General features: G+C 48.9%; 2 protein-coding genes across 3 annotated transcripts in view; both read right to left on the bottom strand.

Annotated features, from left to right (window-relative positions):
* Window positions 1-2,562: 2,562 nt before the first annotated feature.
* Window positions 2,563-16,520, bottom strand: PRKAG1 (protein kinase AMP-activated non-catalytic subunit gamma 1). 2 transcript variants are annotated; one of them, XM_079937306.1, is made up of 13 exons: window positions 16,423-16,520; window positions 12,408-12,456; window positions 7,160-7,346; window positions 5,521-5,630; window positions 5,240-5,321; window positions 5,083-5,141; window positions 4,897-4,942; window positions 4,740-4,794; window positions 4,283-4,409; window positions 4,009-4,174; window positions 3,813-3,850; window positions 3,398-3,544; window positions 2,563-3,262 (listed from the first exon to the last, which is right to left on the bottom strand). In XM_079937306.1, exons 4-13 carry the CDS (start codon window positions 5,590-5,592, stop codon window positions 3,158-3,160), a joined length of 897 nt encoding a protein of 298 aa, XP_079793432.1. In that variant the 5' UTR covers window positions 5,593-5,630; window positions 7,160-7,346; window positions 12,408-12,456; window positions 16,423-16,520; the 3' UTR covers window positions 2,563-3,157. The 2 variants fall into 2 exon arrangements, with proteins under 2 accessions (XP_079793432.1, XP_079793431.1); XM_079937305.1 differs by lacking the exon at window positions 7,160-7,346 and having other exon boundaries at window positions 16,423-16,519.
* Window positions 16,521-18,424: 1,904 nt separating this feature from the next.
* The window catches only part of KMT2D (lysine methyltransferase 2D), a 37,759-nt gene continuing 28,343 nt past the window's right edge, over window positions 18,425-27,840 (bottom strand). Inside the window, exons 41-56 of the mRNA XM_079937510.1 lie at window positions 27,700-27,840; window positions 27,409-27,576; window positions 27,090-27,249; window positions 26,397-26,472; window positions 26,050-26,225; window positions 25,811-25,941; window positions 24,990-25,122; window positions 24,784-24,911; window positions 23,495-24,635; window positions 22,492-22,628; window positions 22,263-22,393; window positions 21,740-21,787; window positions 20,294-20,579; window positions 19,981-20,054; window positions 19,745-19,853; window positions 18,425-19,605 (exon numbers count right to left, since the gene is read on the bottom strand). Of these exons, the coding sequence (XP_079793636.1) occupies window positions 19,513-19,605; window positions 19,745-19,853; window positions 19,981-20,054; window positions 20,294-20,579; window positions 21,740-21,787; window positions 22,263-22,393; window positions 22,492-22,628; window positions 23,495-24,635; window positions 24,784-24,911; window positions 24,990-25,122; window positions 25,811-25,941; window positions 26,050-26,225; window positions 26,397-26,472; window positions 27,090-27,249; window positions 27,409-27,576; window positions 27,700-27,840 (3,132 nt within the window). The 3' untranslated portion in view covers window positions 18,425-19,512. The remainder of the gene's footprint in view (window positions 19,606-19,744; window positions 19,854-19,980; window positions 20,055-20,293; window positions 20,580-21,739; window positions 21,788-22,262; window positions 22,394-22,491; window positions 22,629-23,494; window positions 24,636-24,783; window positions 24,912-24,989; window positions 25,123-25,810; window positions 25,942-26,049; window positions 26,226-26,396; window positions 26,473-27,089; window positions 27,250-27,408; window positions 27,577-27,699) is intronic.

The following is a 27,840-nucleotide window of genomic DNA, read 5'->3' as shown; positions in this document are numbered from 1 at the left end:
GCTTGTCAGGGTGCCTGACCAGCAGCGTTCTGCCCCTGACTTCCTGCCTCGGACTTCGTTTTCTCCGACAGGGAGGTGATGGGAATGGAACTCAAGGTCTCCGCCTGCCACTCTCTGCTGGTTTCCATGGGGTTGGGGTGCAGGAGGGGCTGGCCCAGGCTGGGGGGGGTTATTTTTAGCGGCAGTGGCGTTCGGGCGCAGAGAGGAGATGAGTAACCAGCTTCCACGCGGTGGAGGGAGGAGGCGGTGGCTTTCACGCAGCCTTTGTGCGACTCTGGGGGAGAGCTGCCTCCAAGCTCAAAAAGGGTCACCCCCCCCACACACCCTTAACTCCTTACCCTCTCAGTGCTGTGCTCAGGGCTGCTGGTGCAGCAGGACAGGAGTCTGTCTTAGCCATCGAAGCTGCCCACACTCTCATTCTAAGATGTTTGTCCTTGGGCACCCGTGGAGCCCTCTCCCTGAGGCAGGCTCTCTCCCCTAGTCCAGAAGCGAGGATTTGGGGGGTCATAATGTTCTCAGCCTGAGCTCTGCTCAGCTTTATGGAGGACAGACTAGGGTGCGTACCCACTTGCACCCTCTCAGAGGGTATAGAGGAGGAATGGCGTGCTCCCTTGGCAAAACTAATCCCCTAGCAACTGAAATGATAAAAGTGGGCCCTATTTCCCAGCGTAGATCTCTCCATCACCACTACCACAATGCCTGCTGACTCAACCCCCACCTGAAGTGGTGCTCAAGACCATCACCTTTTAGGCTCATTCTGTCCCGGGGAGGGGGTCGTTGCTTACATCTACATGATCCCTCCCCCCAAGCCTATACCAGGTGTCCCCTGATTCACCATGGTAATGTTAGTGGCAGCACAGCCCACGCCAACCCTTCCATGCAGAGACTTAGCAACCATGCCTGGCAACCATGGCAGCAGTTCCAGTGGAGAGGAGGGGTGCGGGGAGGTGGGAGAAGAGTGTGTATGGCAATGGTTCCTGAAGAAGGGATAATTCGCCTCTCCTGAGAGGAACAGGTAAGAATAGAAGGCTTTGAGGCTCCCAAATTTTGTCCCTTGTCTTTCTTTCTTCTCCATCCTCAGACTCTGAGACTGACTGGTTAGGTTTTTAGGGGGCAACGGGAGACGCAGATCCCCATTTGTTTTCCACCAAAGTATATGCAGCCCTTAGGCACAGACCCTTCCTTTTAAGGTGATGAGCCAGGAGGGTTGTTTTAGGACAAAGACTGACTTACTGAGAACCAGAGAAACAAAACCCAGGCCTCCTGCTCCCTAACATGGACCTTTAGAGTGAACCCAAACATCCCCTATCCCATCCAGTCGACCCCACTTTACACCTACCAGGTGCACCGATGTCTCTTTGCTTGAAGGTGCTTCCTTCCACCCAGGTCCCAACAGAGCCCTAAGGCTTTAAAAGTCCTTGCCTCCTCCCTAGACACAATGGAATGTGACATAAGGAGACATCTGTCCTTTCCACCATTCACCCACCCCCACACAAACATACCCTAATTCTAATAACTTGGAAGCCTCCCTCCCTCAAGGCTGGGAATGTGCTATGAGAGCTGTGAAGGGATGAATGCAGAAGCAGGGGCTTCTCCAAAGCCATGATGCAGCACTGAAAGCTGACCTCTGACCAGTGCCCTGATGCTTCTCTGTGTTCCATCAAGAAGCCTGGTTTGGAGGAACAAGTATGGTATGGCTGGGTTCATCCGAGTTCTTAGGCACAGTGTGGGTAGGGATACACACAGGAGTTACTCTGAAGTTCTTTCAAATCTTGGATAGGAAATGGTTATCATACCTGTAAGGCAGTGGTGAGATGGTACCCAGAATTTGGTTCATAGCCAACAATCTAGCAGTCCTTACAGTGCTCGGTGCTGACTACTGTTTTGGTCCACATGGTTTCAGCACAGGGAAAGGGTCTGATGGGGTGACCATAATCCTGCTGCTCCCCACCCCCCACTCTCCAGCTCATATCTACCTTGGAAGAAAGGGATTTGTGAGTTCAAAGACAGTGCCAGCTCAGCAAAATCCAAAGAGTCCCACCTTCTCTAAGAAAAGTTGAGAGTGGCAGGTCTCTCTGCCTACCTAAAGGAGATCCTCAGTCTGTGATGGGATTTTCCTTGGGTGCCAGCTATGGTCCAGGCAGAGGAGAAAGTGAGGTGGTAAGGAGACTGCAGGGAACAGTTATGAAGAGTGAATTAGAAAGGCAGTAAATCTAGTGTAGTGGTGAAGTGCATGAGCTCTAAAGCAAGACTATTTTGGCTCAAATCCTAGCTCTACATTTTATTAATGGTGTGGCCCTAGGCTAGTTACTTAGCCTCTCTGTGCCTCAGTTAAAAGAAAAAAAAAATCTGTAAAACTGAAATAGTATCTACTATTGTTCTGAGGATTAGTTGAAGTAATATATGTAAAGCACTGAGAATGGTGCCTGGCACACAGCTTTATATATATGTGTGTGTGCTATTATTGTTGTTATTAATGATGAGCTGGAGAAGCCATATGAAGTAGGAAGGCTGGAGTAGTAGTGTCTATCAACTACAAAAATCAAACACTGAAATACCATGAAGAGGCTCCTGTCATTTTAATTAGGTTTGCCACAAAAAGCAATAACCTCAGCTAACCGCTCTGCCCTCCCCCTCCACCTGAGTCTCATCTCCCTTCATATGCATACAGCACAGGAACCCAAAGGCCCTCCTCCCCATGATCCTCCCCACTCCCATTATGGGAAGAAATGCCATTAAATGGACTCAGCCTCCTCCATACAGCATGAAACAGGATGAATAAAAATATCTTTATGAAGAGTTTTGTTGTGTCCATTATCTTAGGGTGGAGTCAGGGACAGAGATAGAGGCAAAGGCTGGGTGAGGTCTGGGGATCTCTCAGAGATCAGAATTTGCCTGAGAAGCACAGAAAGGGGGCTATGTCTAAGTGGGCAGGGACCAGGCTGAAAGATTTCCTCAAGGGTGAGGATAAGGACAGCTAAAAATCCATTCTCCTTCCTCCCCCACACCTTCCCTCACTCCCATGTAGAAGGGTAGGGAGCTCCCGGGCAGGGAACAGAGTCCCAATTCTCTAAAGTTCTCGTCTCTGGTTCCCAGAGCTTTGGGCAGGCAGTGAGTGGGGCATAACCCCTGGTGCTGCATGACCCCTTCCCCCGGCTCAGGGCTTCTCTCCGCCTGTGAGCACCAGGGCCTGCAAGATGTCAGACAGTGATACAATTCCCTTGACCACATCATTCTCATCCACCACTACAAGTCGGTGAACCTGCACAGAGCAATAAGGAAGGGAGAAAGGGATGTTTAGTGCCAGCCTCAGTTAAGGTGAGCCCTTCAGCCCCTACCCTCCATGCCAAACCGAAGCTGCTACCCCCAGCACCTTTTGGGTTGCTGGCTCCCCTACCTCTGCTTCTACCAGCCTGTTGATGATGGTTTCCAGAGTCTCATGCAGGTAGCACTTGAGGACACCCTCAAAGTGATGCGATCGATGTTGCAGGGCTTTGGTCACTGACACATCTAGGTTGTTGTAGGTCTTCTCTGCTGCCAGATTCTGGGGAGAGAGAGAAACATTCATGCAGGGAAGCAAGGGAGCCGGCCCGCAAACTCCGAGCCCACCCAACCTCACCAGAGTGATTTAGGGTAGCTGTCAGCCATGCCCACAAGCCATACCCAGCTCATTCAATTCCTTTTCAAACAGGATTTGAAAGCTTGGAAGCTTCTAAAACCCTCAGGTCCCAGAAGAGACTCTCTTCTTCTCCCTCTCCACATCCAACACCCCACCCCTTTCCCTGCCTCCCAGCACCTCCACAATCACTCACGATAACATCAAACTTGGAGTAGATGTCCACCACACGCCCTAGGGGGACAGAGGCAGCTCAGCAAGGAGGTTCTGGCATCCAAGGCTCCCCCTGCCTATAGAATCACCCTCCGGGCTGAGCTGAGGGGACAGCAGATTTTCCCACAGCCTCCCTGGCTTCCCTGGAGCCCTCCCTCTCCTTTTGCCCAATCTCTCACCTTTCTCATCCACCACTGGCAGGGCTGAGACTCGGTGCTGTACAAAGATGCCCAGAGCCACGTAGACGGGGGTAGTAGTGCGGACCATAGCAATGTTAGCATAGGTGCCAATCTGTAGCTCTTCCAGAGACTTAGACATGAACTCTGGCTTGGGGAACTCAGTGATCTGAGGAAATAACCATCATCTTGATTTTTTTCAAGGCCCCTCAAACCACCTTTGGATACCCCTCCGACAAGTATGTAAGAAGTAAAAACTTGGCCGAGGAGCACTTACAAACAACTTGAGGAATTTGAGGATGCGCTTGTGGGTAAGGATGTACAAGGTGTTGCCTGATTCCGGGTCAATAACTGGCAGCCTGTGGATCTTGTTTCGAATTAATGAAGAGACAGCATCAAACAAGCTGTGGGAAGGTAGGGGATAATGATAAGTTCCACAGTGCTGGGCCTGAGGGTGGTTAAATAGCTCCTTAGAGTTTGTTTATAAACAGGTGGTTGGGGGAGAGGAGCAGTGTTCAGACTAGACCTAAATAAATGTGTGTGTGTGTGTGTGTGTGTGTGTGTGTGTGTGTGTGTGTGTGTGTGTGTGTGTGTGTGTGTGTGTGTGTGTGTGTGTGTAGTGTAGTGTAGTGTCTTGCCTCTCTTCTGCCCTTGGATCTTTGGGTATCTACGGCCTTAGCTATGATGATGGCAAGGTTCTTTCCCCTCTGGACAAATGGTTAGCTGGAACTCACCTGGCATTAGGAGAAATGCAGACAAGTGGTTTAAAGGAGTCCTGTAGGTATACCTCTGAAGGGAAAAGGGAGGTTCACAAAATACCACCATGAAAAACTGTTTCCCAGGAAACTTTCCATCCCTTTATCCTTTTACAACCCCCAGTTCTCTACATACCTCTCCAAGTTTCTATCTTGTGTTCTTCTAGCTCATAGATCTGAACCTGAAAGCAGAAGCAACAGAACTTGAGACTTGATCTCCCTGCTTCACTAACCCCTTGTAGTTTGTTTGGAAGAAAGGAAATGAGAATGAGGGACTCTGGGCAGGGAAAGTGGTTTTGGTCATTGAGCGAAGGCTCCTTACCAGGGCTGATTTATAGTAGCGGTGCAGAATATTGATGAAATCAGTGATGGTCAGCATGCCTAGAGGCCAAGATAAGAGCCCTCAGCACTGCTCAAAGCTTCTCTCCCTGCCCAGCACAAGATGCCAGTAAAACTGTGTTCCAACAACTTCTGCTTACCCACAAAACTTTGCTTCTTACTATCCCACAAAGGCGCAGCTCGGACACCATTAGTCACCAAAGCAAAGAAAGCTTTCTTCACCTGTAGTGAAAGAGCAACAGTCACAAAGGAAAATTCCCAGGGGGCAGGATTTTAACAGAATAGGAATTGGGTATGCTGGGGAAAACATGAGCCCAACCCCATAGAAGGACAAGGGTATTAGCCTTGGGATGAGGTAGGATGAGAGGTATTGAACCAGAGGCTCCAAGGAAGGGGGAAGGGAAAAGAGGATTTCACCTACCTGAAGGGAAGTATCAAATACAACCAATTTTGAGCTTGTGGGAATCAGGTCATAGCAGCGATGAGACTTCATGAAGGAAGTATACACGCTATTGTTGGATTCTGGAGTCTCTGCATAGGGTGGGAAAGTTAGTAGCTTCCTTCCATGCAACAACTCACAATCAAAAGAGGCAGAAAATAAAAGTATTGTAGTTGCTCAAATATTTACAGCATGATTTTATAAGGCCCCCTATTCTGTTTTGTTCCTATTGTTCCCACAAAACCTGGATAAACCCCTTCAAAACCATTTCATCCAACCCCACCCCCAGGTAGAACTATATAATCTATTGGCTCCTTAGCCAAAAGATGGCTGACTAAAACAGAAAGTCTGTAATACTTTCACTAACCTATTCTAGGCTAAAAGCTTTTTTTCTCATCCTTAACTCATTTTCCTTTTCATATATTTAGCACATTTTCACTTGTTCTCTTTTCTCAATTAAGATGTAATTAAGCTTCTTAAAATCCAAGTAAACTTCTTAAAATTCTTCTAAGACCCACAGATGAGAAAGTCATGGTCCAAGTTGGGCCATTTCAGAACAACACTAAGTTAAAGCCCAGTGCTCAATCAACCTGGCCCAAAACAACCTGAGAGTCCATCTTGGGATGACCGTGTGAATCAGAAATCATCCCACCTACTCTAGACAAATGAGAGACCCTGGCTGGGTTTACCTTTCCATTCCCCTGATTTTAACTGCTTGCTCTCAACTGGAGAAGCAAGCCTCAAAATAATAGTCCAAATGTGCTACATAGTATGCTATGTGTACTTAAAAATATTACACCATCTAATCTGCAAGGCAAATAAATATTGCCCTCATTTTTCAGCTGAGAAAACAGGTGGAAAGCAGCAAAAAAAAAAAAAAACTGCTCAAGGTCATACCATTAGTAACAAGAAAGACTCAAACACGGATCTACCTGATTCCAAAGTTCACGCTCTTAAATCCTATGCCAGTTGTTTGTTTTTAATTTTTTACCAAAGTTATACAGGTACACAGTTTGAAGAGTCAAATACTTCTACAAATTTTGTTAAGAAAAACTGCAGTCCCTAGCACCCACCTCCCTGTACGACCCCTCCCCAGAGATGAGACCTCTTTTAGCTGAGTATTTTGGTACTTATTTCTATATCTATAAATAACATGCTTATATTGCTACCTTTTTTGTTCACTTTTAGGCATTAACTATTATCATGCAAGGAAGATGAGAGGCATTATCTATTATCATGCAAGGAAGATGAGAATTTTCAATTCTCTTTACTACCAGGACCCCATTATAAACATGCACCTCCCATCACTCCGTTCTCCCAGAAGTTAAACTGTACGGTTGGTTACATCAGTATTTAAATAATTTTGACTAAATATTCATTATTCAGAGCTAAGTCAAGTAGTAAAGTCTGATTTTTTTTTTCTTTCACAACTTTTTGTTTTCCTTGGAGTTAATAACTGTCTTGTCTTTTTGTTTGCTTAGTTCTCTATGCATAATACTTATAACTAATTCAATCCCCAAACTCTTTACCAATTGTTTAAATCTCCTTTCAAGAAGTTCAGAAGCATGAGATAGTCTAACAATTTAAACTACCCAAAGAAGTCTCTCTGGAGCCTTCTGACCTGCTCAGATCTGGGCTGGTGTGCCTGGTGTGCACTGCTGTCATCCTTAGATCTTCCTTCATCACCATCCAGGGGAGCCAGCCCTTTCACGTCTCTCCTGTACTGGCACTCCTGTGTCCTGTATCCCATGTTTTCATCTTTTTTGATTACTCCCTTGTTTTGGTGGAGCACATCTTCCAGTAGCTTCCTGAGAAAGGGTGCATGGGAAGTAAATTTTTTGAGACCTTGTAGCCTGCAGATATCTTTATTTTACCCTCATCTTTGAATTATAATTTGGCTGGATATAGAATTCTAGGTTGGAATTTATTTTCCTGCAGAATATTGAAGGCACTGCTTCATTGCCTTCCAGCTTCTGGTGCTGTTGAGAGTCTGGAGTCCCAGGCAATTCTGATTCCTTGTGTGTGACTTGTTTTTTTCTCTTTGGAAACTCAGGATCTTCTCTTTGTTCCCAGTGTTCTGAAATCTCATGATGATTGTGCTTTGGGTGGGACAGTTTCACCCATTGTGCTGAATATTCAATGAGTCCTTTCAACATGAAAACTAATGTTCTTCAGTTCCAGGAAATGTTCTTGAATTGCTTCCTTGATTGTTTCCTTCCCTCTGTGTTGTCATTTTTCTCTTTCTGTAACTCCTATTATTTAGATATTGGACTTCCAAAAACTGATCCTTTAAGGTTTGTTTTTGTTGTTGTTGTTATTGTTTTTAAAATACAGTAGTCCCCCCCTTATCCAAGGTTTCACTTTCCACAGTCTCAGTTACCCGTGGTCAACCCTAGTCTGAATATTAAATGGGAAATTCCAGAAATAAACAATTCATAAGTTTTAAATTGCACGGCATTCTGAGCAACATGATGAAATCTCTTGCCATTAAGCTCAGTTCCAGCCCTGGGCGTCAATCGTCCCTTTGTCCAGCATATCCCGCCCGTTAGTCACTTAGTAGCCATCTCAGTTATCAGATTGTCGCTGTATCACAGTGTTTGTGTTCAAGTAACCTTTATTTTACTTAATAATGGCCACAGAGCACAAGAATAGTGATGCTGGCAATTCGGATATATAAAACTGAAGCCCCAAAGTGCTTCCTATAAGTGAAAAGATGAAAGTTCTTGACTTAATAAGGGAAAGAAAAAAAATCATATGCTGAGATCTATGATAAAAATGAACCTTCTGGACTTCCCTGGTGGCGCAGTGGTTAAGAATCCGCCTGCCAAGGCAGGGACATGGGTTCAATCCCTGGTCTGGGAAGATCCCGCATGCCACAGAGCAACTAAGTCGGTGTGCCACAACTACTGAGCCTGCGCTCTACAGCCTGTGAGCCACAACTGCCAAGCCCATGTACCACAACTACTGAAGCCCGCACGCCTAGAGCCTGTGCTCAGCACCAAGACAAGCCACCGCAATGAGAAGCCCGCATACTGCAACGAAGAGTAGCCCCCGCTCGCCGCAACTAGAGAAAGCCTGCGTGCAGCAACGAAGACCCAACGCAGCCAAAAATAAATAAATAAAGATAAAATGTTAAAAAAAAAAAAAGAATCAGCATAAACACAATTCACTGATAAAAAAAAAGGATGAATCTTCTATCTGTGAAACTGTGAAGAATGAAAAAGGAATTCATGCTAGTTTTGCTGTCGCACCTCCAACTGCAAAAGTTGTGGGGTCAGTGTGTGATAAGGGCTTAGTCAAGATGGAAAAGGCATTAAATTTGTACAATAAGATATTCAGAGGCAGACAGACCGACCAACCCCATTCACATAACTCTTAATATATGTTATAACTGTTCTATTTTATTATTAGTTACTGTTGTTAATCTCTTACTGTGCCTAATTTGTAAATTAAACTTTCATAGGTATGTATGTATGTATAGGACAAAAACATAATATATACAGGGTTTCATAGTATCTGCTGTTTCAGGTATCCACTGGGAGTCCTGCAATGTATACCCCGAGGATAAGGAAGTACTAACTACTGTATCTTTTCTCTCCTACTTTCCTCTTCTTTGATTTTTTCTTTTCCTTTATAGTTTATTACAAGATATTGAATACAGTTCCTTGTGCTATACAGTAGAACTCTGTTGTTTATTTTATATATAGTAGTTTATATCTGTTAATCCCATACTCCTAATTTATCCCCCTCCTTTCTCCTTTGGTAACCATAAGTTTGTTTTCTATGTCTGTGAGTCCACTTCTTTGATTTCTAATTCTGCTTTATGAGAGATTTCTTCAACTTGATTTTCCACACCTCCTACTTAGTCTAAAATTTTTGCTATTGTATTTTTAATTTCCAAGAGCTCCTTTTTTGTTTTCTGAAAACTGCTTTTCTTAAAAAAATTACTTCCTATACTTGTTTCATGGTGGAAATATTCTTCATCTGAGTATGCATTAATGTTAATTTTTTTTATTTATTTTTAATAAATTTATTTATTTACTTTTGGCTGCACTGGGTCTTTGTTGCTGCATGCGGGCTTTCTCTAGTCGTGGTGAGCAAGGGCTACTCTTCATTACGGTGCGCAGGCTTCTCATTGTAGTGGCTTCTCTTGTTGCGAAGCATGGACTCTAGACACGCGGACTTCAGTAGTTGTGGCACGCCAGCTCAGTAGTTGTGGCTCACAGGCTCTAGAGCGCAGGCTCAATAGTTGTGGCGCACGGGCTTATCTGCTCTGCAGCATGTGGGATCTTCCCGGACCAGGGATCGAACCCGTGTCCCCTGCACTGGCACGCAGATTCTTAATCACTGTGCCACCAGGGAAGTCCATTAACATTAATTTTTAAAGTTCTCTTCTCTATGCATTGACTTTTCCCTTCTGTTGCTTTTTTTCCTGTTTGTTTTTTTCCATTTGTGGGGGGCAGTTTGGATCACTTTTTTCAAGTTACAGGGTTTCTTTAGATGTCTGGTAATCCTTGGTTTAAAGGAGGATTCAAACCATATTTTAAGAGTGGAGTCTTTTTTTTTTTTTTTTTTTGCGGTACGCGGGCCTCTCACTGTTGTGGCCTCTCCCGTTGCGGAGCACAGGCTCCAGATGCGCAGGTTCAGCGGCCATGGCTCATGGGCCCAGCCACTCCGCGGCATGTGGGATCTTCCCGGACCGGGGCACGCACCCGTGTCCCCTGCATCAGCAGGCGGACTCTCAACCACTGCGCCACCAGGGAAGCCCAAGAGTGGAGTCTTTAGAGCTGATTACAAGCTCTATGTCTGTAAATGAACCTTGTTGACGGTGAACCATTTAGATGGGGAACACTCAGTACTTACATTTATAGGGCTTTCCCCTCAATGGGATTCTGAAGAGAAGGATTATTCATGCAATTTTGTGCTTGGACGATGAAGTCTTTTCTATTAGCACTCTGAAAACCGAATGGGGGAAAAGGGCTGGGGTCTCAGCATCCAGTATGGTTCACTTCATGCTCCTGTTTTCAGCGCAGTACCTCTGCCTTCAACTGGGCCGGCGCCCCTTTCCATACCTCCAGTCTTTGCCAAAGTTGGGATGGGAGTTTCCCAGCTGCACTCAGTGGGGGAGGGAGTCTTGGGATCTGACTGCTTCTTAGACCTTCAATGCTTTGGGGCCTTCCTCACTGCTAGTTTATAATTCAGTTTTCTCAGGTCTGCTAAGTCACTTACCACACTTCTGTCTGCTTTCCAGCTTCCAAAAATTCATTGCTATTATCTCCTCTCTTGTTCTCCCTATTCTGATGGTTTTGTACCTTTTAAAAAAAATTCCTTCATGGTTTTAGTGGCTTTTTGTGAAGGAGCGAAAGTAGATGCATGTATTCAATCCACCATCTTTAACTGGAAGGCCACCATTGTTCCTCAAATTTGAAAACTCACAGACTCCCAAGAAGACTCCCATGTCTTTTGACACCAGTTTAAGACATGCTACACTGACAGTTAAATACCACCATTCCAGGCTACAGGCCTACAAACATATTTGACTTGGTTTTCCCAGGATTTTTAAAATAATTTAAATCAGTTGCCCAATTTAAACAAATCTGGAGATTTACATAAAAATCCAAACTCTCAATTTCTTTTCATAATCAGAAGATCTTACAAAAGTAGGTTGTGAATTCTCAAATAGTAGCAATTGACCAGACCTGGATAGTTGCTGCCTCCTTTTAGATGCAACGAGATCTACAGGTTATTGTAGTCATACGCAGCTCACGTCACTGCTTGATCCATGGAGGCAATTTGAGTGTCTTACCCCTGCCTCAGTTGGTGCTAATGTGAATGCACTCAGAAACACAAAATGAGCACTGATATCATGGGGCAGTACTCAATTATGAAGAATCATCTAGGTAATTCAAAATATGACTATATTAACTTTTTTGGATACCAACAACATGAAAACAGAACATTTAAAAAATTCTTGTGGAGAACTCACGGACCTTTAATAATATGTCCTAGGATCTCATCCCATATTTCAATCCTCTGAGAAAGTGTGTACTCCTAATGCCAATAAACATGTCCTAGGAAGACTAGGAGTGTTCCTGGGCAAAATTCTTTACCAGAGATGCCTATAAATTTTGCTTCTTTCTAGATGACCTAGGGTTGAACCATTCCATTCTAACCAAGTATTTGGGCAGGTGCTGGAATTGCCTTCTCCTGTGCCCTGAATTTTAGGGTTTAGTGCCTCTATTTCTAGATTAGTTCTAAGGGTTTCAAGTCCCTTCTATAATTTCTTGTGTATACTCAGTGGTTTTAGTGAGATCACTGTATGATGAAATCCTAGTGGCTTTGTTTCTGGGCTACTCAGAACATACCAGGGACTTTTTATTTATTTATTTTTTTTGCAGTATCAAGTCATTTATTCATTCACTATTCTTTCTTTCTTTCTTTCTTTTTTGGCCGCACGGCACGTGGGACCTTAGTCCCCCAACCAGGGATGGAACCTGCACCCCCTGCATTGGAAGCACAGAGTCTTACTCACTGGAGCACCAGGGAAGTCCCTACCAGGGACTTCTAAACCATGGTTAGCCAGCCCAGAGTTGCCTATGGAAGTTTTCCCTGTACCTCAAAAGTTTCTCTCAGGTGGTATGCCAACTGAGGATATTAATCATCCTCACCCTGCCCAAGATTTATTCCTAGGTGATCTTGCCAAATCACTGTTCCTGATTTATGTGGTTTGGCACATTATCTGGCCCAGCTTTGATCTTCCCAGGGAAGACTCCGGGAGAAATTCAAAAGCACTGCTGAAGACAAATTAGGATTGGGCTACTGGTATGAAACTGGTTCTCATACCAGTTTCCTTTCTTCAGTAAACTTACCTTGAGGATGCTCATTTTCCAGAGCTGAGTAGTTATCTGAAGAAGTGACCTGGAGAGACAGAGGAACAAAGATTCAGCCTATCTTAGGCTCCATCCATTTGAGCCTAGCAACATTAGGGAAAGGGCTGGTTAACTAATGACTTCCTTGTCTTTCAGAAATATTATCTCATTTAATCTTTATAATAACCCTGAGGTGAATACTATTATTAGCCTTATTTTCACAGATTAGGAAACTTAGGTTCAAGAAATATTAAGCAACCTGCCCAAGGTCGCATGGCTGGCAAAGGGTGGAATGGGGATTTGAATACAGATCTGTGCTGTTCCAAAGCTCATGCCCTTATATACTACCTTGCCTAATGAAACATTAGGTCTTAAAAGCTGAGACTAGAAAATATGAGCTTAAGGTTGGCCCCACAACACTCTCACAGACCTATTTTATAAAAATAGGGAAGCCAGAGAGACAATACTGCTTTCCCCCAAACAGTCACTAAGCATAGTTGTGGGCACCTGAGTCACTGACGTACCCCTTACCATGAGAGGGGGCCACATCTGGGGAGGATCCCAGCAGCTGACTACCAGAGAGAGTCAAAGTTTGAATGACTGAGGGGTAGATAAGAAGGATAAATGTTCTGAAACTAGGGAACTGAGTCCTCTCAGCACCCTTGTGAGTCAAAGGCTGCTATAGCCCAGAGGGTGCTGGTTTTCCAAGTTTCCTTGTTCATGACAGTCTGAGATTAGAAAGTGCTTTGAATATAGAGAAACCTTCAGAACCATCTCTGTGCTCCCTCAAGTGGGAACATTTGGAAATTTCATTGTTATCTAGGAACCCAGGAGAGATCATGATAATTTTTGTCGGCTGGAATCAACAGTTTTGCCTCTATTTTGCTCTGTCTGGGTAATATCCCCAAACTAACTTAAAGTCATACTTTACCTCCACAGCTGCTGTAGTGACATGAAGTTAAAGGCCTTGGCTTGAAGCTGGGAGGTTGGCTGGTAAACAGGGTCGAGTTGGCAGGACAGCCCTAAACTTCCCTCCTCTAATGGGCCAGGGTGTGGGCAGGGGATAATCTCCCTCTCTTCTGTCCGGGCAGCATAAGGCTATCAGCATGGCCCGGCATTTTGGCAAAACTGTCGGAACAACAGCCTCATCACTTCTAAGTGGGAAAGAGGTCTGTTTAGCAGTAAAGCAGTCTTACAAAGATCTATACAGAGACACAGAAACAGCTACTTCTGTAGAAATTATTGTACCCAGCGTATGATAGCTATTTACTGCACTGTGCTACAGTTATTTTGTTCGTTATCTATCCAAACAGACTGTAAATTCCTGGAAGCCTGGAACTATCATATAGTTCTTTGTATCACTCCCTCATACCACGTAGCATGGGGGTTTGCATATAACTCGCAACTGTTTTGTTTTTTAACTCTCAAATTGATAATGATACACACTGATATGAACAGAGAGACCTAAGATTAAGTTACAGAGAGAGAAGAGAGACATACAGCTAAACAGAGACACAGATACCTACATAAGAGAGTCAGACACAATTGAATATGACTTTATCTTTCTGCCTGTTTCTCCACACAAGAGTGGGATAATTATGTCCACTCTCTCTACATTTAATAACATAGGGGACTTGTGCAAAATACTTTTTCAGAGACACACCCTAGATCTGACACACAGACTCACAATTTCTTCCAAACTCCTGATCCACATTTTCAGTTGTTTGCTGCACCACCACAGATGTCACAGAGACTCCTCAAATGCTTCAATACAAAACAGAACAGCATCTGTCCCTCCAATCCTATTATTCTTACTGTGGGTCCCACCTTTGTTTTTGCACTGCTGTCTTCCCTGATGCCTAGAACTGTGGTCTTGATTCCTCCAAGAACAAGCTATGCCAACATGTCTGCTTAGAATGACAGAGCAGGGCATGACCTAAACTCATCCTTAACATCTATCAGCTAAGCTGCTATGTTAGAAATGCCTCAAAGCCATCTCTCTCCTTTCCACTTTCACAGCTTTAACTTAGCCTTTTACATCCCACTTCTATAGCATTCTCTGAGCTGGTCTCCCTGCCAGTTTAGAGAAGAGGAAGTCTATTTCCTCTTCAATTTGTCTTTCATGCTGTCACCAAGTTCTCTCACCAAGCATCTCAGGTTTGGAAGGGACTTTCAACTCCAGCAACCAAGAACTCACTACTTTCTGAAGCAGCTTCATCCATTTACAGAAAGCCGTTAGGAATATTCCTAAAGTACACTCACTACCTTGCTCATGAATCTTCCATGGGTCCTCTTATTACAAAACAAAGTTCAAACTTAATGTGGCATGCAATATCTTCAACCTGACCCCAGCCTACTTTTCCATTTTCCAGTCATTTCTCCAACTGTGACCAAAATCCAAAGCTCCGGCAACATCAAGCCACTGGCTCACCCCAATTAATCTCTACATGCCCCAGTTTCTATGCCCTTGCTCACACTGTTCTCTCAACCTGCAATGCCCTCTCGTGGGCTGACAGCAATTTCTCCCTCCTCTATGCTGCCACGGTCCTTTTTCTGCATCTTGATGCTAGCATTTATTACAGTCTACCTTAAATAACAGCTGTCACTGACTTGCCCTCACCCCCACTCCAGTTAGGCTAAGCATTTTCAAAGCAGGAGTTTTCCTTTTTCTTTATTTTATTCAATTAATTTATTTATTTATTGGCCAAGACACGTGGCCTGCGGTATCTTAGTCCCCCCACCAGGGATCAAACCCAGACCTGGCAGTGAAAAGGCTGAGTCCTAACCACTGGACTGCCAGGGAACTCCCTTTTTTTTTTTCTTTTCAAAACTATTTCTATTCCAAAAACCTAATCCAGTACATAAAGTATGAGGGCTAAATCAGAAAACCTATATTAAAATGCTTTGTAAACCATAATATATTTATAAGTAAGTAAAAAATAATGTTATTTTGAATTTAATGGAATCAGAACTTTCATTCTTGTTCAAAATTCTCTTAATCTGTAAGAACTTACTCCCTTGCCTGGGTGACCAGCTGCAAATCATTTTACCACTTTGGTCTGGTTTCTTCTTTATAACCTTAGGGACATGACCTCTCCGCAGGCAAACAAAGGGTACAGTAAGGGAATGACCCTGGGCGTGTAACTGATCCAAAGAAAGGTGAACCTGCAGCCCTCACACAACTACAGTAGCAGATGATAAAAACCAAGGTAGTTAGAGTTACTCTGCCTGACAAAGGATACATGGAGGGAAGTGAATGGGCAGGGTTCCAGAGTACTAGACAAAGGCTCCTGAGAGTGAGGATGGGTCCAAACAGGTAGTAGGCAACCTGCAGCAACTCTGGGAGGATGACAGGGACCTGCCACAATCCATCAGTGCGTGCCTGCCAAGAAGGAGCTACGCCAACACACCTGCTCAGAATCGCAGAGCAGGGCGTGACCTAAACTAGATCAGGGACACAGTGGCCTCTAACACTGAAAGGGTCCCTCCTTCGGGGAAACCCCACTTTTCAGTCTCATTAAGGGTATGTTACCTCGCTGGACACCTCAATGCAGTATAAAAGTCTTTCAGACGTCCCTCCTGCCAAGGACTGCATGAATCACACTCACACAACTGGGGACCAGGTGCTACCTGCAAGCGGGGGTCCCTCGGAACCCCCTGCTTCACCCAGGAAAGCTGGCTCACAACCCTTCTCTCTCAGGCAAACCTCCGAAGGGCCCGAGGCGCTAAAAGGAAAGGAGGCCCGATATCGCCAAGGCGTGCGTAGGTTCCAAGGAGGGAGCTAGGAGTCACTGCCCGCTCGGGCTAAAAGTACCACGGACCGAAGGCAGGCACGGGCGCGGCCCAGTCCTAGGAGATGCACTCAGCGAAGGAGCGGAGGAGCAGGGTCACGGGATAGGACTGACACCCTGCTTCTCGGTTACTGGGCACCAGAGCCGGCCCCGGCCTCCCCGTCCCCTGACGGGGGGGTCTCAAGCTCCACGGCGCCCTCCCGCAGCCCTCCCGCGCTCCTCACCGCTTCCATCGCGACAGACGCCGGCTGGGTTCGTTCGCTTTAGGAAGCTTGCCCGGGGAGGGAGGCGGGGAAGGTCCCGCCCCACGTCCGGTACCGCGACGCCACTTCCGCCTACGTCAGGACTGACGCAAGCCAAGGGCGGAAGGCCAGGAGCTGACCCTTCCGGCGTGGCCTGGACTCCGAAACCGCCCTCCCCCCAGTCCTCCCGCACCTCACAGATCCCACCGACGGCGAGGGTGACGGGACGGAGCCGCTTGTATTTAAAATGTTCTTTTTTTATTTGTCGTTTAAAAACAAACTTGGAAGAAGCAAAATCCAAAACTTGCCCTTTGCCTCTTGCAACATAAATTATGTACAGTTCAGAATGATCGCTGATACAAAACATGCCAAGGACAGGGGCGCTGGGGGTGGAGGGAGAGAGGGCGCTTTAAAAAAGGGAATCATTTCATCCGTTGTTACGAAGGACCAACCTTGCTGTACAGGATACACACAACACAAAATAAAGTCTTCACGGGATTCACACTTGTCAGAGGTTTATTTTTTAAAAAGGGGGAGGGAGGGTCCTGGAGGTGAGGGGAGAAGACCGTAAAGGGGAAAAACTGAAAATTGAATATGTGCAAGTGTAAACCAACCCAAAATACAAACATGGGGCACAGGGAAGGGCGGGGCGGGGGAGAGGGAATTCTGATGCAATTATACAGGCGGGGTACTTTAAAAAAAAAAAAAAAAAAAAAAACCAACAACCAAAATTCCAACCTTGTAGCTTGGGTCTGAGTTAGTTTATATAAAAATTAAAAACTGTATAAGGTTTCTTCACTAAATTCTACAGGACTATCAGATACCTAGCATATGCTTACAAAGTCTGCCCCATCCCCTTTTCCCAATCCCAGGGCCCAAGCCCCAACCAGAGCCTGACTCGCAGGAGCCAATCTCCCCCTCCCTGTAGCCTAGACCTTCTTTGCTCTTGGAAAAGGAACATCCAATGGCTTTGGGGGCAGCAGCCCAGTCTCCCCACTGTCTGATTTAACTACAGTGGTTTCCGTGGGGGTGAGGGGATGTTATTCTCTTAAACATTTGCAGCTTGAAACAGTTGAGGAAGCAGCTTAAAAAAAAAAAAATCTCCCTACCCCCATCAATCCGCAACCCCCCAAATTCGAAAACAAACAAAAACAAACCTAAAATCACAACAGCAACCGTGCTCCCCCTCCAGCAGGCCCGCCCATACACCACCACCAAGCCCACCCCTACACTCCAGACATTTGATTCTTGAAAATATTAATTACAAAATGCCCTTTGCCCACAGCCCCTAGGAGAGAACTGCATATAAGCTTCATCTTCATCCCCATGGCTCCCTACCAGAGAGGGGTCTGGGGCCTCACCCACCCCCTGACCTAACCCTACCCCCAGGAAGAGGTTCAACTGCAGCACAAGCTTGGGCAGAAAGGGGAAGGACAAGGGAGGAGGCAGGGGAACCCATTACCCTCTGGCTCCCCCTGGGGCCAGCTCACTTTTGTGCGTTATAACATAGTCCAACTATACAAAAGGGGGTGGGAATCGCCCAGCCTCTATACCCCCCCCTTACAGCAGTCACAGCCAGGGGGTGGGGAGGAGGGGGTGAGGAAAAGGGCGGTAGGTTGGGTAATGGAGGGGGCTCCCCCACAAGGGGAGCTCCATGTGTCCGCCCCACGCCCCCCTACCATTTATAAACTGGTTTTGTAAAAAGAAAATAGATATATTTATATAGAATATATAAAGCACAAAAATTAGTAGTTTTACATTTGCTCTCCCCGGGGGTGGGGGGAGAGGGGAGGGTTCTCACCTCCAGCCGGCTCCCCCATGCCCCACAAGACTATGTACAATCCCATGTATAAATAGATAAATACCCCCCACCCTCCCCGCGCTGACACTAAGCTCCCCCAGCCCCACATCACCACCCCTTCCCACCAGACCAGCAGCAGTTTGGTGACGGAGGGAAAGTGGGAGCTCCGGGCCACACCCTGCCTCACTGGGTATGGGCATGCCACTCAGGGATAGCCCTCACCCTACCACCCACCCACCCTATCCAGGGGCTGGAGGGCAAATGGGCTCATGATGGGGTTGGGAAAACCGGAGGGAGATATCCTGGTCCTAAGTTTAGCACACCCCTCCTGCCCCCATGTCCAGATGGAGAAGGAAGTCCTAGAGCAACTAGGGGCCAGTCATCCCCAATCTTCATCATCATTAGTCTCAACCACCATCCCATGCCCGTAATTAAAAACAAAGATGGATTTTTTGTTGTTGTTTTTTCTTCTTCCTCCTACCCCCCTTCCACCCACTCAGAAGAGGGCAGTGAGGTGGGGGAGAGGGTTGGGGCAGTAGGGGGCTTGGAGAGGGTCTCACATTTCAAAACAGCAAAAAATCCAACACTTAAATGAGGTAGGTGTGGGTGCGGGGTCTCCTTGCCCGGCTTGCCCGGCTTGCCCTCCTGGGCAGCGGGGCGCCTCTTTCCCGTTCATGTTGCATTTGTCAGAGTGGAAAACAAGGAAACACAACCCATAGAGAGACAGAAACACAGAGGAGAAGAGGGAGACAGAGACAGATTGAGAGGGAAGGGGATGGGGGTGAGGGTGGGGGCAGGACCCGGCAGGCAGGGCCAGGTGTGGGACCCGGCCTTTGGGATTGTCAAGCTTAGTCAAGTCTCTTTGCAGCCTCGAGTTGGGCCAGAGAGGTCGGTGGGAGCAGCAGGGCTGTGAGGCCCGGCCACACATCCTCCTCCCCCCTCCCTGCTGCCTCCCAGATGCTTCTGGGTAGTTCCCAGCCCATATCCCCCTCAAACCTGAGATGCCCAATGGCTGCTTCTGTCTGACCCCTCCTGGAGCTGGGGGCAGAGATGCCAGCCTGGGGGCCAGTGGCGGGGAAGAGGGTCATCCCTGGTGCCCAGGGTGGGCGTGGCCTAGGGCCCTCTGCCCCAGCCTCCTGCTCCAGGGGCTCCGGTCAGCCGGCAGCCCCAGCCCTGGGTCCTGGCTCTGGCTGCTACCTCTCTTCCCCCTCATCCCTTTCAGGGAAGAGGTTGGGGTGGGGGACTCCCCTGCCTGGTAGCCTCAAAGCTTCTTAGTTCATCCATTTCCGACAATTCCAGGCTCCACAGTGGCAGGGGATCTTGTGCTGATCGTCCTCAAAATCAAACTGATAGTCATATGTCAGCTGGAAAGAGAAGAGGGCAGAATCAATGCCAGTCCCCCAGAGGAAGTGGGGGAGGGCAGTGGCCTTGGATTTTGACTTGCGGCAAATGGCAGAGAAGAGGGAGCTGCTTTGTCACTCACTGAGGGATGCTTCCTCTTACCTCCTCTCCTTTGGGGATTCGCCGGCTGGAGATGATGATGATTTTGTCCTCCTTGTCAAATGTCACAACTTCTGCCACACAGTTAGGGGCACAGGAATGGTTAATGTACCTAGGCAGTGGGACAAAGTCAGAAACGCCGAGCAACTGGGTTGGATGGTTCTGGTTCCCTGTTGGCCCACCCCCAGAATGCCACCCCAGGGGACTCTTAAATACCTTCTTACTCATCCCTCTCTCACCTGGCAGGGCCTCCGGTCAACGTAGCATCAATGACATGTTCGTTGTTTATTCGAAACATGTAGATGCCTCGATTCTAGAAAGGCAGAGGTTGCAGAGGAAGGGGCAAGAATATCAGAGACTGGCAGCGGCGGTGGCGAGATCAAGGAGTGGACTTGGGCAGTGGGCTTATCTTCATTTCCTATTCTTCCATTCTCCTGCCTCTCCCCTCCTCTTCCCACAGCTTTCCACCTGCTCCTCTGGCCCCAATCCTGCCCCTTGCCCCTTGGCTAAGTGTGGACCACGCACCATGATGGCCCCTCTGCCAGCCCATACCTGCTCCTCATAGATTTTCTCCCGCCGGTTGGCCACCTCATTGCGAATGATGGTGCCAATGTACTCAATGACCATTGTGTGCTTTTCTAGGTCCTTGGCCGCATAGAGCCCCAGGCCCTGGATACGGGAGCGAGCCAGATATACATTGTTCTTCCACTCAGTGCGGAGCCGCCGGTACTGAGATGACTTCGAGTGCACAAACTGTTTGCTGTACGGGGTGTTGGTCTCGCCTGTGAAGGTGCTCTGATATGCCTTGGACATGCTGGTGCTGTTCAGAGTGTGGGGCCTGGGAGGTGATATAGTCCATGACAAGACAGCTCTCCCCCAGACCAGGCACACGCCACCCGCTTCCTCCCTGGGATGTGCAACGCTCCGGTTAGGGGCATGTGCTGCCTCGGGAATGGAGTAGAGGCATCTGAGTCTTGGCTTTGGTGAGGCAGCAACTAGCTATGGGGACCCTTCCAACAGCCTGGGTGGCAAAGAAAGCCCAGGATGGGGGGTGGGGTGGGGCATGGAGGAAGGGAAGGGGCACTGATTCCCCTACACTGAGCCCGCTCTCCCATCTCCCCACCTTCTACCACCCTCCTGCCAAACCAGACTCAAGGCCATGCTCAAGACCTCTGGGAGGTCTTCCCCAAGCAGCCCAGGCCTGGAATTTAAGCTCATCATTTGTTCAAATATCTGAGTCCTACTTCCTGCTCATACTGGAAGCTCTGAAAATGGGGGCCATGTCTACCACATTGGGCTGGATTTTAATTAAAATTGGCTCTGAATTCATAGCCAAAAGGTAGTATCCTTTCCTTTCTTTAGACTGTCCTCTTCTCTGATGTAACATTGGGCTCTGTGCAGATGGCTCAGTGCAGGGGAATGACTGCTGCCTAGGAGGATGCCTTTTCACCACCCTAGGGCACCAGCCAAATTCTTGCCCATCCCAGAGCAGTGGTTTTCAAACTGGTTCTTTTTTTATACAGAAGAAATCTTTTTGTTTTTTTCTTTAACAAAACATTACCGGAACTCCCATACATAAACTAGATGGAAAAGGAACTCTTCTGGTTGAATCCAATTTGGGGAAGGGGGAGTTATGCATGGAGAGGGCCAAGTTCTGCCTACTCAGTTTATGTGTTCCAGGGCTTTCTGGAACACACACAGTTTGAAAACCACTGTTGTAGAGCATCAAGGACCAGGGCTGGCTGGGGTAGAGTTTGACGCTCTACGACAGCCTGAGGAGCAACCGAAGGCCTTCAAGAAAGCCCTCCTCGCGTGGATTTTGCCTCCCTCTACCCAGGGACCAAGGTCAGCCTACTGCGGTACACAGCAAGAACAGTGGACCACAAGTCAAGAGATAAGGCTCTGGTCCCAGCTGTGACCTTTGTCTAGTCACTTAATCTTTCTGGGTCTCAGTTTTCTCAGCTGTAAAATGGGGATCATACCACCTGCCCTACCTACCTCATAAGGTTGTTGTGAGGATCAAATGAGATAATGGATGTGAAAACGCTTTGAAAAAAAAAGTATAAAGTGCTATACAAATGTAAGGTTTTATTATTTTTCCTATTATATTCCTAATTATTTATTTTTGACACCAACTCAGTCTGGGGAAGGGAAGGCGAACCTAGCACTCAGGGGGCGTCTGTCTGAGGTTTGGGAGAATCACAGGCCCCCTGGAAGCAAAACAGGAAAGGAAGGTGGTGACTGAGTCGTTTATACATTTCATATGATTTCACCACTGTCTACCCAGAACCTCCCCAACGGCCATTCCCAGGGTGCCCAAGATAAGTCTATGTCTAGACTGCAGGTCAACCCAGAATACCTGAGCAGGCTCGGGGAGGAAATGGATACCCTAGTGATACCTGCGCACCCTCTAATCAGGAGGCCTAGAGTGAACCCCCAGTCTCTCCAAGGGAACTCTGATCTGTAACCCCAAACACTTGTAATTGGCCAGAGGGTCCCTACCAACCCCCCACAAGCTCACCGTTTGTAGTGTGTGAGGATTTTAGGCTCTGATCGAGCACAACCAGTGGGGTTGATCATGAGTGGCAGCTCCATCAGGGGGTGGCGTCCATAGCGGAATAAATAATTTTGACAGCTTTCCACTCCAGGCAGCTGTGGGCACAGGTCATGCTCACTTTAGCCCGAGCACTTCTGGGGCAGAACCAACCTTCCCCACGCCCACCTGCCCCCACCCCTGGCCCCTTCCTTACTGATTCAGCTATGCGCAGCACGGCGTGCACTGTCAGCCCAAAGAGCTCCTCGCCTTTCAGGTACTCGGGGAAGAGCCGCAGCATGTCAGCCTCTTTCCTCATGGCAGCCACAGGCTCAATGATGCGATTCCACACAGCTGAGAGGCAAGGAAAGAGAGCAGCCCTCAGAGGCAACTTCTGCTCACTGACCTCAGCCCTAACCTCCACCTGAAGCTACGTTTGTTTTCTGTAGCCTGCCCACCTTGCTGTCAGGAGGGTGTGTGGTTCTTCAGGAGCCCCTCTTGGCCTCCCAATCTCAGTCTCCCTCAACAAGCCAGGAGGCTTCCCACCCTGGAGGGGCATCCGAGAGCCTTGTGACACAGAAACATGAACCCAGGGCCCAGGATACCCAGCACAGGCATGTTTTGGAGTTGAGAAGACTTGGGTTCAAGTTCTAATACTGGCTGTGGGACCTTAAGGCAAATACTTAAATCTCTCCGCTACTCAGTTTCTCTATGTGTAAAACTTGGCATAATAAGAGTACTCGGCTTGCAGGGTTTTGTGTGAACAAAATAACCTGTATAAATCACTCAGCTTAGTTTATGGCACACAGCACATGCTCACTACAATGTAACTCTTACTGTTACTTTTATCAGTAACACTGAAACTAAGATCAAGATCTTATCCAGCGAAGAGCAACCATAAGGAACTCAAGGCTAGAATCAGATTGGGTGAGCTGGAAGGCGGAGTCTCAGAACTGTATCCTTTAGATCCACTGAGTTAGGAGAAGGAGCTGACATACGTGTAGTCAGACAAGCAAAATACCCTCTATCACAAGGGAATTCAAGGTGACTGAGCGGTCAAAACACTTTCTCTGGAGACCTTCAAGAGACCTCTGCCTGCCCTAAGTGGGGGAGAAAGATCACTCATGAGGAGCCTGCAGGTGTCTTCTCAACACCGTAAAGGGGACGCTGGGAGACACTTGCCCAATTCCGTATTACCACTTCAAGGGCCCCGTGCTCACCCTGGGGAGAGGCGTCAGTGAAGACCAGGTCCTCCAGGCCCTGCTCCATGACTTTGATCACAAACTCCGGCCGCCCGTTGTTCTCGCCGATGGAGCAGCGGTAGCAGCAGCGGCGGTTGTTAGTACGGAGGCTCCAGTAGATGCGTGTGGCCTCGTAGCCCACGGGATAGAGGGCGGTGGCACTGTGGAAGTCGGCCATCTGGTGGGGCAGCAGCTGTCCGATGGCGTGGAACACAAGGCCCCCTACACGGAACATGTGCAGCCGCTCCCCCCGCTGGATGATGCTGGCGATTTGCTTCACCTCATCTCGCTCAATGTAGACCCGCCGGAAGACAGCAAAAGAGCTCAGCTCCTGCTCGCAGGGCCCCTTGATCTTATGCATCGGACACAGCATGGTCTTGTCCTTGAAGAACATGCACTTGGCGCGGATGGCGCAGGCAAAATGGTAGACGTTGGGGCAACGCATGCGATTGCAGCTGCTGGTGGCACCAGTGCGCTGGCACAGGGAGCACTTGGTGAGCAGTCCTCGGTGCAGGGCAACCTCCACGTTCATCAGTGCCCCACCCTGGGTCTCATATACCTCTGTGGACCACAGGGCACAGTTGAGGTGCACCCACAAGTCCAGGTCCAGGTTCAGCAGGCGAGCGGGCCCATCCGTGGCCCCATCCCCCTCCTCATGACAGAAGCAGCAGCGCCGCATGTCTCGAGGCACCTTGTCAGGTCGCAGGGCTGTGCCAAGCTGCTCCATGAACTCCGCCACTTCCCGCTCGTCCTCCTGCCGCACACCACCCTTCTGGATGGTCAGCAGCAGCCGGAGACGCTTCCAGCGCACCCCCTTCCACTTCTTGAGGCGAGGGGGCCGGGAATCTTCGCCTTCCTCAGAAGGCCGGGCTCGGGGCTTGGGCCGGGCTGATTCAGGGGATGAGGCAAGTGGCAGAGGCGAGGGGACCGGCGGCTCAGCTGAGGGCTCAGCTGGAAGTTCAGCCAAGGGTTCAGCAGGGGGGCTGGCAGGCGAGGGCGCCAAAGGGGACGGGGGTGGGGAGGGTGCTTCAGGAGGCGGGGCCGAGAGCTGCCGCACGTCCAGGTTGGAGACGTTGTAGGTGTAGCTGTGCTGGGTGGGTGGCTCTGGGGCAGGGCTCTCCTATATGGGAAGACACCCTGTACCATTAGTGCCAGCTCCTCGCTGAACCAGTCACCTCTCTCCTCCCACCCAGATTCCACTCGCCCAAAAGCCCTGTGCCTTCTCGGTCCTAGCCAGACACCCACCCCTTTCCCGTCAACAGACCCACCTGTTTGAGGAGGCTCAAGATGTCTAACTGGCTCTTGAGGGTATAGCCGGGCAACACAGCATCAAACTGCTTCAGCCAATCAGGGCCAGCTTCTGGGCTCTTGCCTCCCAGACCCTTTTCTTTCCCACCTGCAGGAAGGAAGGGGTCAGAGCCTCCCACCAGAATCATTCCCTGCAGGTCCCAAGGAGTTTTCCTGCCAAACTCACCAGGGCCCTCAGCTTCCCCCTTCTTAGGCTCAATGCCTGCCCGGGCAGGGCTCTCTGGGAACAGCACCTCATAGGAGTTGGGGATCTTCATGCTTAGTAGCTCTGCCACTGCCACCATCACACCATTCAGGTTCTGCCAGGGCAGGAAAGGGGATGGGACAGCCGTGTCAGCAGAGTGCGTGGAGTGAGAACTACCACCAGCTTGGTAGGGACAAGGACACTCAGAAGGCAACTCCCCAGGTGGCCATGTGCCATCAGTCTTGCCCCTGTGCCATCCAGCTCTTCTCATACGTTTCCTTTATGGGCAGCCTCTCCCTAACCGCTGTGGGTACTAACGGGAGCTCCGCAGAAAGAGACCTGTGTCTGCTGGGTTTGGGAAATGACACACACTACATCCACTACCTGGAAATTCACAATACACATTAGCAAAGTAAAGGATCTGAAGAGTCTTGTAATAAAGAAACCTGTTTTGCTATTTTAACTGGGATTTCCAGTTTCCTTTGACCACAAAACCCTGATAACATTTTCAAAAAACCAGAATTCCACCCAGTGTGACTGGGGACACGCCGTTTTGTAGCACTCGTCGCATTATACACACTCTCCTATTTGTTGACTTGTGTCTTTACCACTGAACTGTGAGCCCCTTGAGGGCAGGGACCCCCTGTGCTACATTTTTCCTAATCCCACAGTCCAGCTCAGGCTTTCATACACAGTAGGTCCTCAATACATAGTTTTAAATGATTGTATTTATCCAGAGAAGCTCCCGGGACTGCCCACTGACCAGCATCCCCTTGGCCTCCGAGGCACCCCCAGGAACATACCTTGGCAGCAGCGGCAGAAACTGTCAGCATGACTGACACCTCGCTTCCTTTGCCCTTCTCCCAAGTTGTGGCAGGCAGCTTCCCAGGGGCCTCCAGGTCCAGGGCCCCATAAGGTTTGCTGTCTGGGAAGACTGAAGGAGAAAGAGGGACCTGTGTAAGCTCCTGCTGCCTCTCTCCCCAACCTCTGACAATGCAGCCCGGCCTGGCCAGGACCGGTCCATGCCCAGAGCAACCTCTACCTGGGATGCTGGCCCGAGGAATGATGGGGATGACGGGGGAGAGAGCCCGGTCGTCCTGCTCCCACCGGCCTGAGCCCAGCTGAGGGAAACGAGGGGCTTCCTCCCCCAGGATGCTCTCGGGGGACGAAGCTGGCACAATGCTGTCAGGAGAATCGCTGTCCTCGTCACTCTCCATCCTGTGGGCCAAAAGCAGACATCCATTGCTAAGGCCCTACAGATGCCACCTCCCAAATCTAGAGATTAGTAGATGTCACAGCCCTGCTTGAAATCTGCCACCGTCCAAGGGAAAAATAAGGCGACCTGCCCGCACCCCAATTCCTCATCCCCATTTCTGGTCCCGCCCGCACCTGACATCCTCGGTCTGATTGTGAGGGGGCGTAGGCAAGGCGGCCAGCAGGTCTAGACTCTTCACCTCTGAAGCATCTGAGGGGTAGGTGGGAGAAGAAAAGTCAGGCTGAGGGTGGCCAGAGCCCATGGTGCTTTCTCCCACACGGTTCAGGCCTAACTAGTATAAGACCTAGCTTAGCTATCATGACCACTGTCTACCCATCCACCCACCTACCAGTTTAGGGCAGACAACCTATATTTACTGAGCCTTTCTAAAGAGGTACTCTGTAAGTACCTTCTTTGTTTGTAGTCTTTTAGCGACTCCATTAGGCGAGCACTATTTTTATTCCGTAGTGAGAAAACTGAGCCTCACACAAGTCAATCAATTTGGCTACAGCTAAATCGATGCAGGAGCCAGGATTCAAATCCAGATCTGACTGTAGTTCGTACCCACTGGGTAAGGAAGCTGGGCTATTCCCTGTAAGTGAAAGCCTCATAAATACGCTCCCTGTCCTGTTGCCTCTGCTCTAGACTCCAGAAACCAGCCACCGCCTCCAACAAATCAGTCCTGAAGAGGCCCTTCTTATCTCAAGGACCCTGGAGTGTATGCACACAGAGCAACACACAGCCCACTCCTATCTTCAACTGTACCACATGACCCCAGCCACCCAGACCTAGCAGAGAAGGAGAAGCTCGCTCCGTTCCTGACTTACCCCTCAGCGTCCCTTCAGTATCCCGGGCAGAGGTGGCATCCTTGGGGTGCTCCCCCAGCTCTTCAGATGGAGTGACGCCATTCACCATCTTCTGCTGCACCGATGGGGGTGGGGTGGGGGGCAGCGACGAGGGTGGTGTCGGCGGGTTACTCAGGTTATTCTGGGGGTGGGGGTGGGGTGTTGTGTGCAAGATGGCAAAGGGAGACTGACATGATCTCCTGGCCCTACACTATACCAGCAATTTCCACAAGTCTGCCATCCCCATCTCCACCTCCCCAGGAACCTCACCGTCCCCAAAAGGTATTGCCATTTTTCTGACCTTGGTAAGCAGCTGGGAATAGTAGTCAGGGCCTGTGGGCAGCGTCCCACTTCCAAAGGCCCCCCTCAGCTGGCACTGCCCGTTGACTGGGCAGCCGCTGCCGAAGGGAGCAAAGAGGCTAAAATTGGCGGTGATGGCGGGCTCGGCGAGGGGCAGCAGGGACAGCTCCTAGGAGGGGCGAGACGACAAGGCTGGAAACCTGCAGCGTGTACATCTCTGCTACTGCACAGGTGGGGGCCAGGCTGCCCCCTATCCTGGGACGGGACCAGGGGACTGGCTCCTGGGGGTCACCTGTTTCAGCTGTTTCAGCAGGGCCTCGCTGGCCCTGACCCCGTCCTCCTTCCGCAGCTTCTTTCGGGAGCTCACCAACCTGTCGCTTGCCTTCTGTACCCTCTTGGGCTTCGGTGTCAAAGGCTTCCTTGCTGCTGTATC

This window comes from Stenella coeruleoalba (assembly GCF_951394435.1).
Source record: "Stenella coeruleoalba genome assembly, chromosome: 11".
Taxonomy (NCBI): domain Eukaryota; kingdom Metazoa; phylum Chordata; class Mammalia; order Artiodactyla; family Delphinidae; genus Stenella; species Stenella coeruleoalba.
This window is presented reverse-complemented; position numbering and strand designations above follow the sequence as displayed.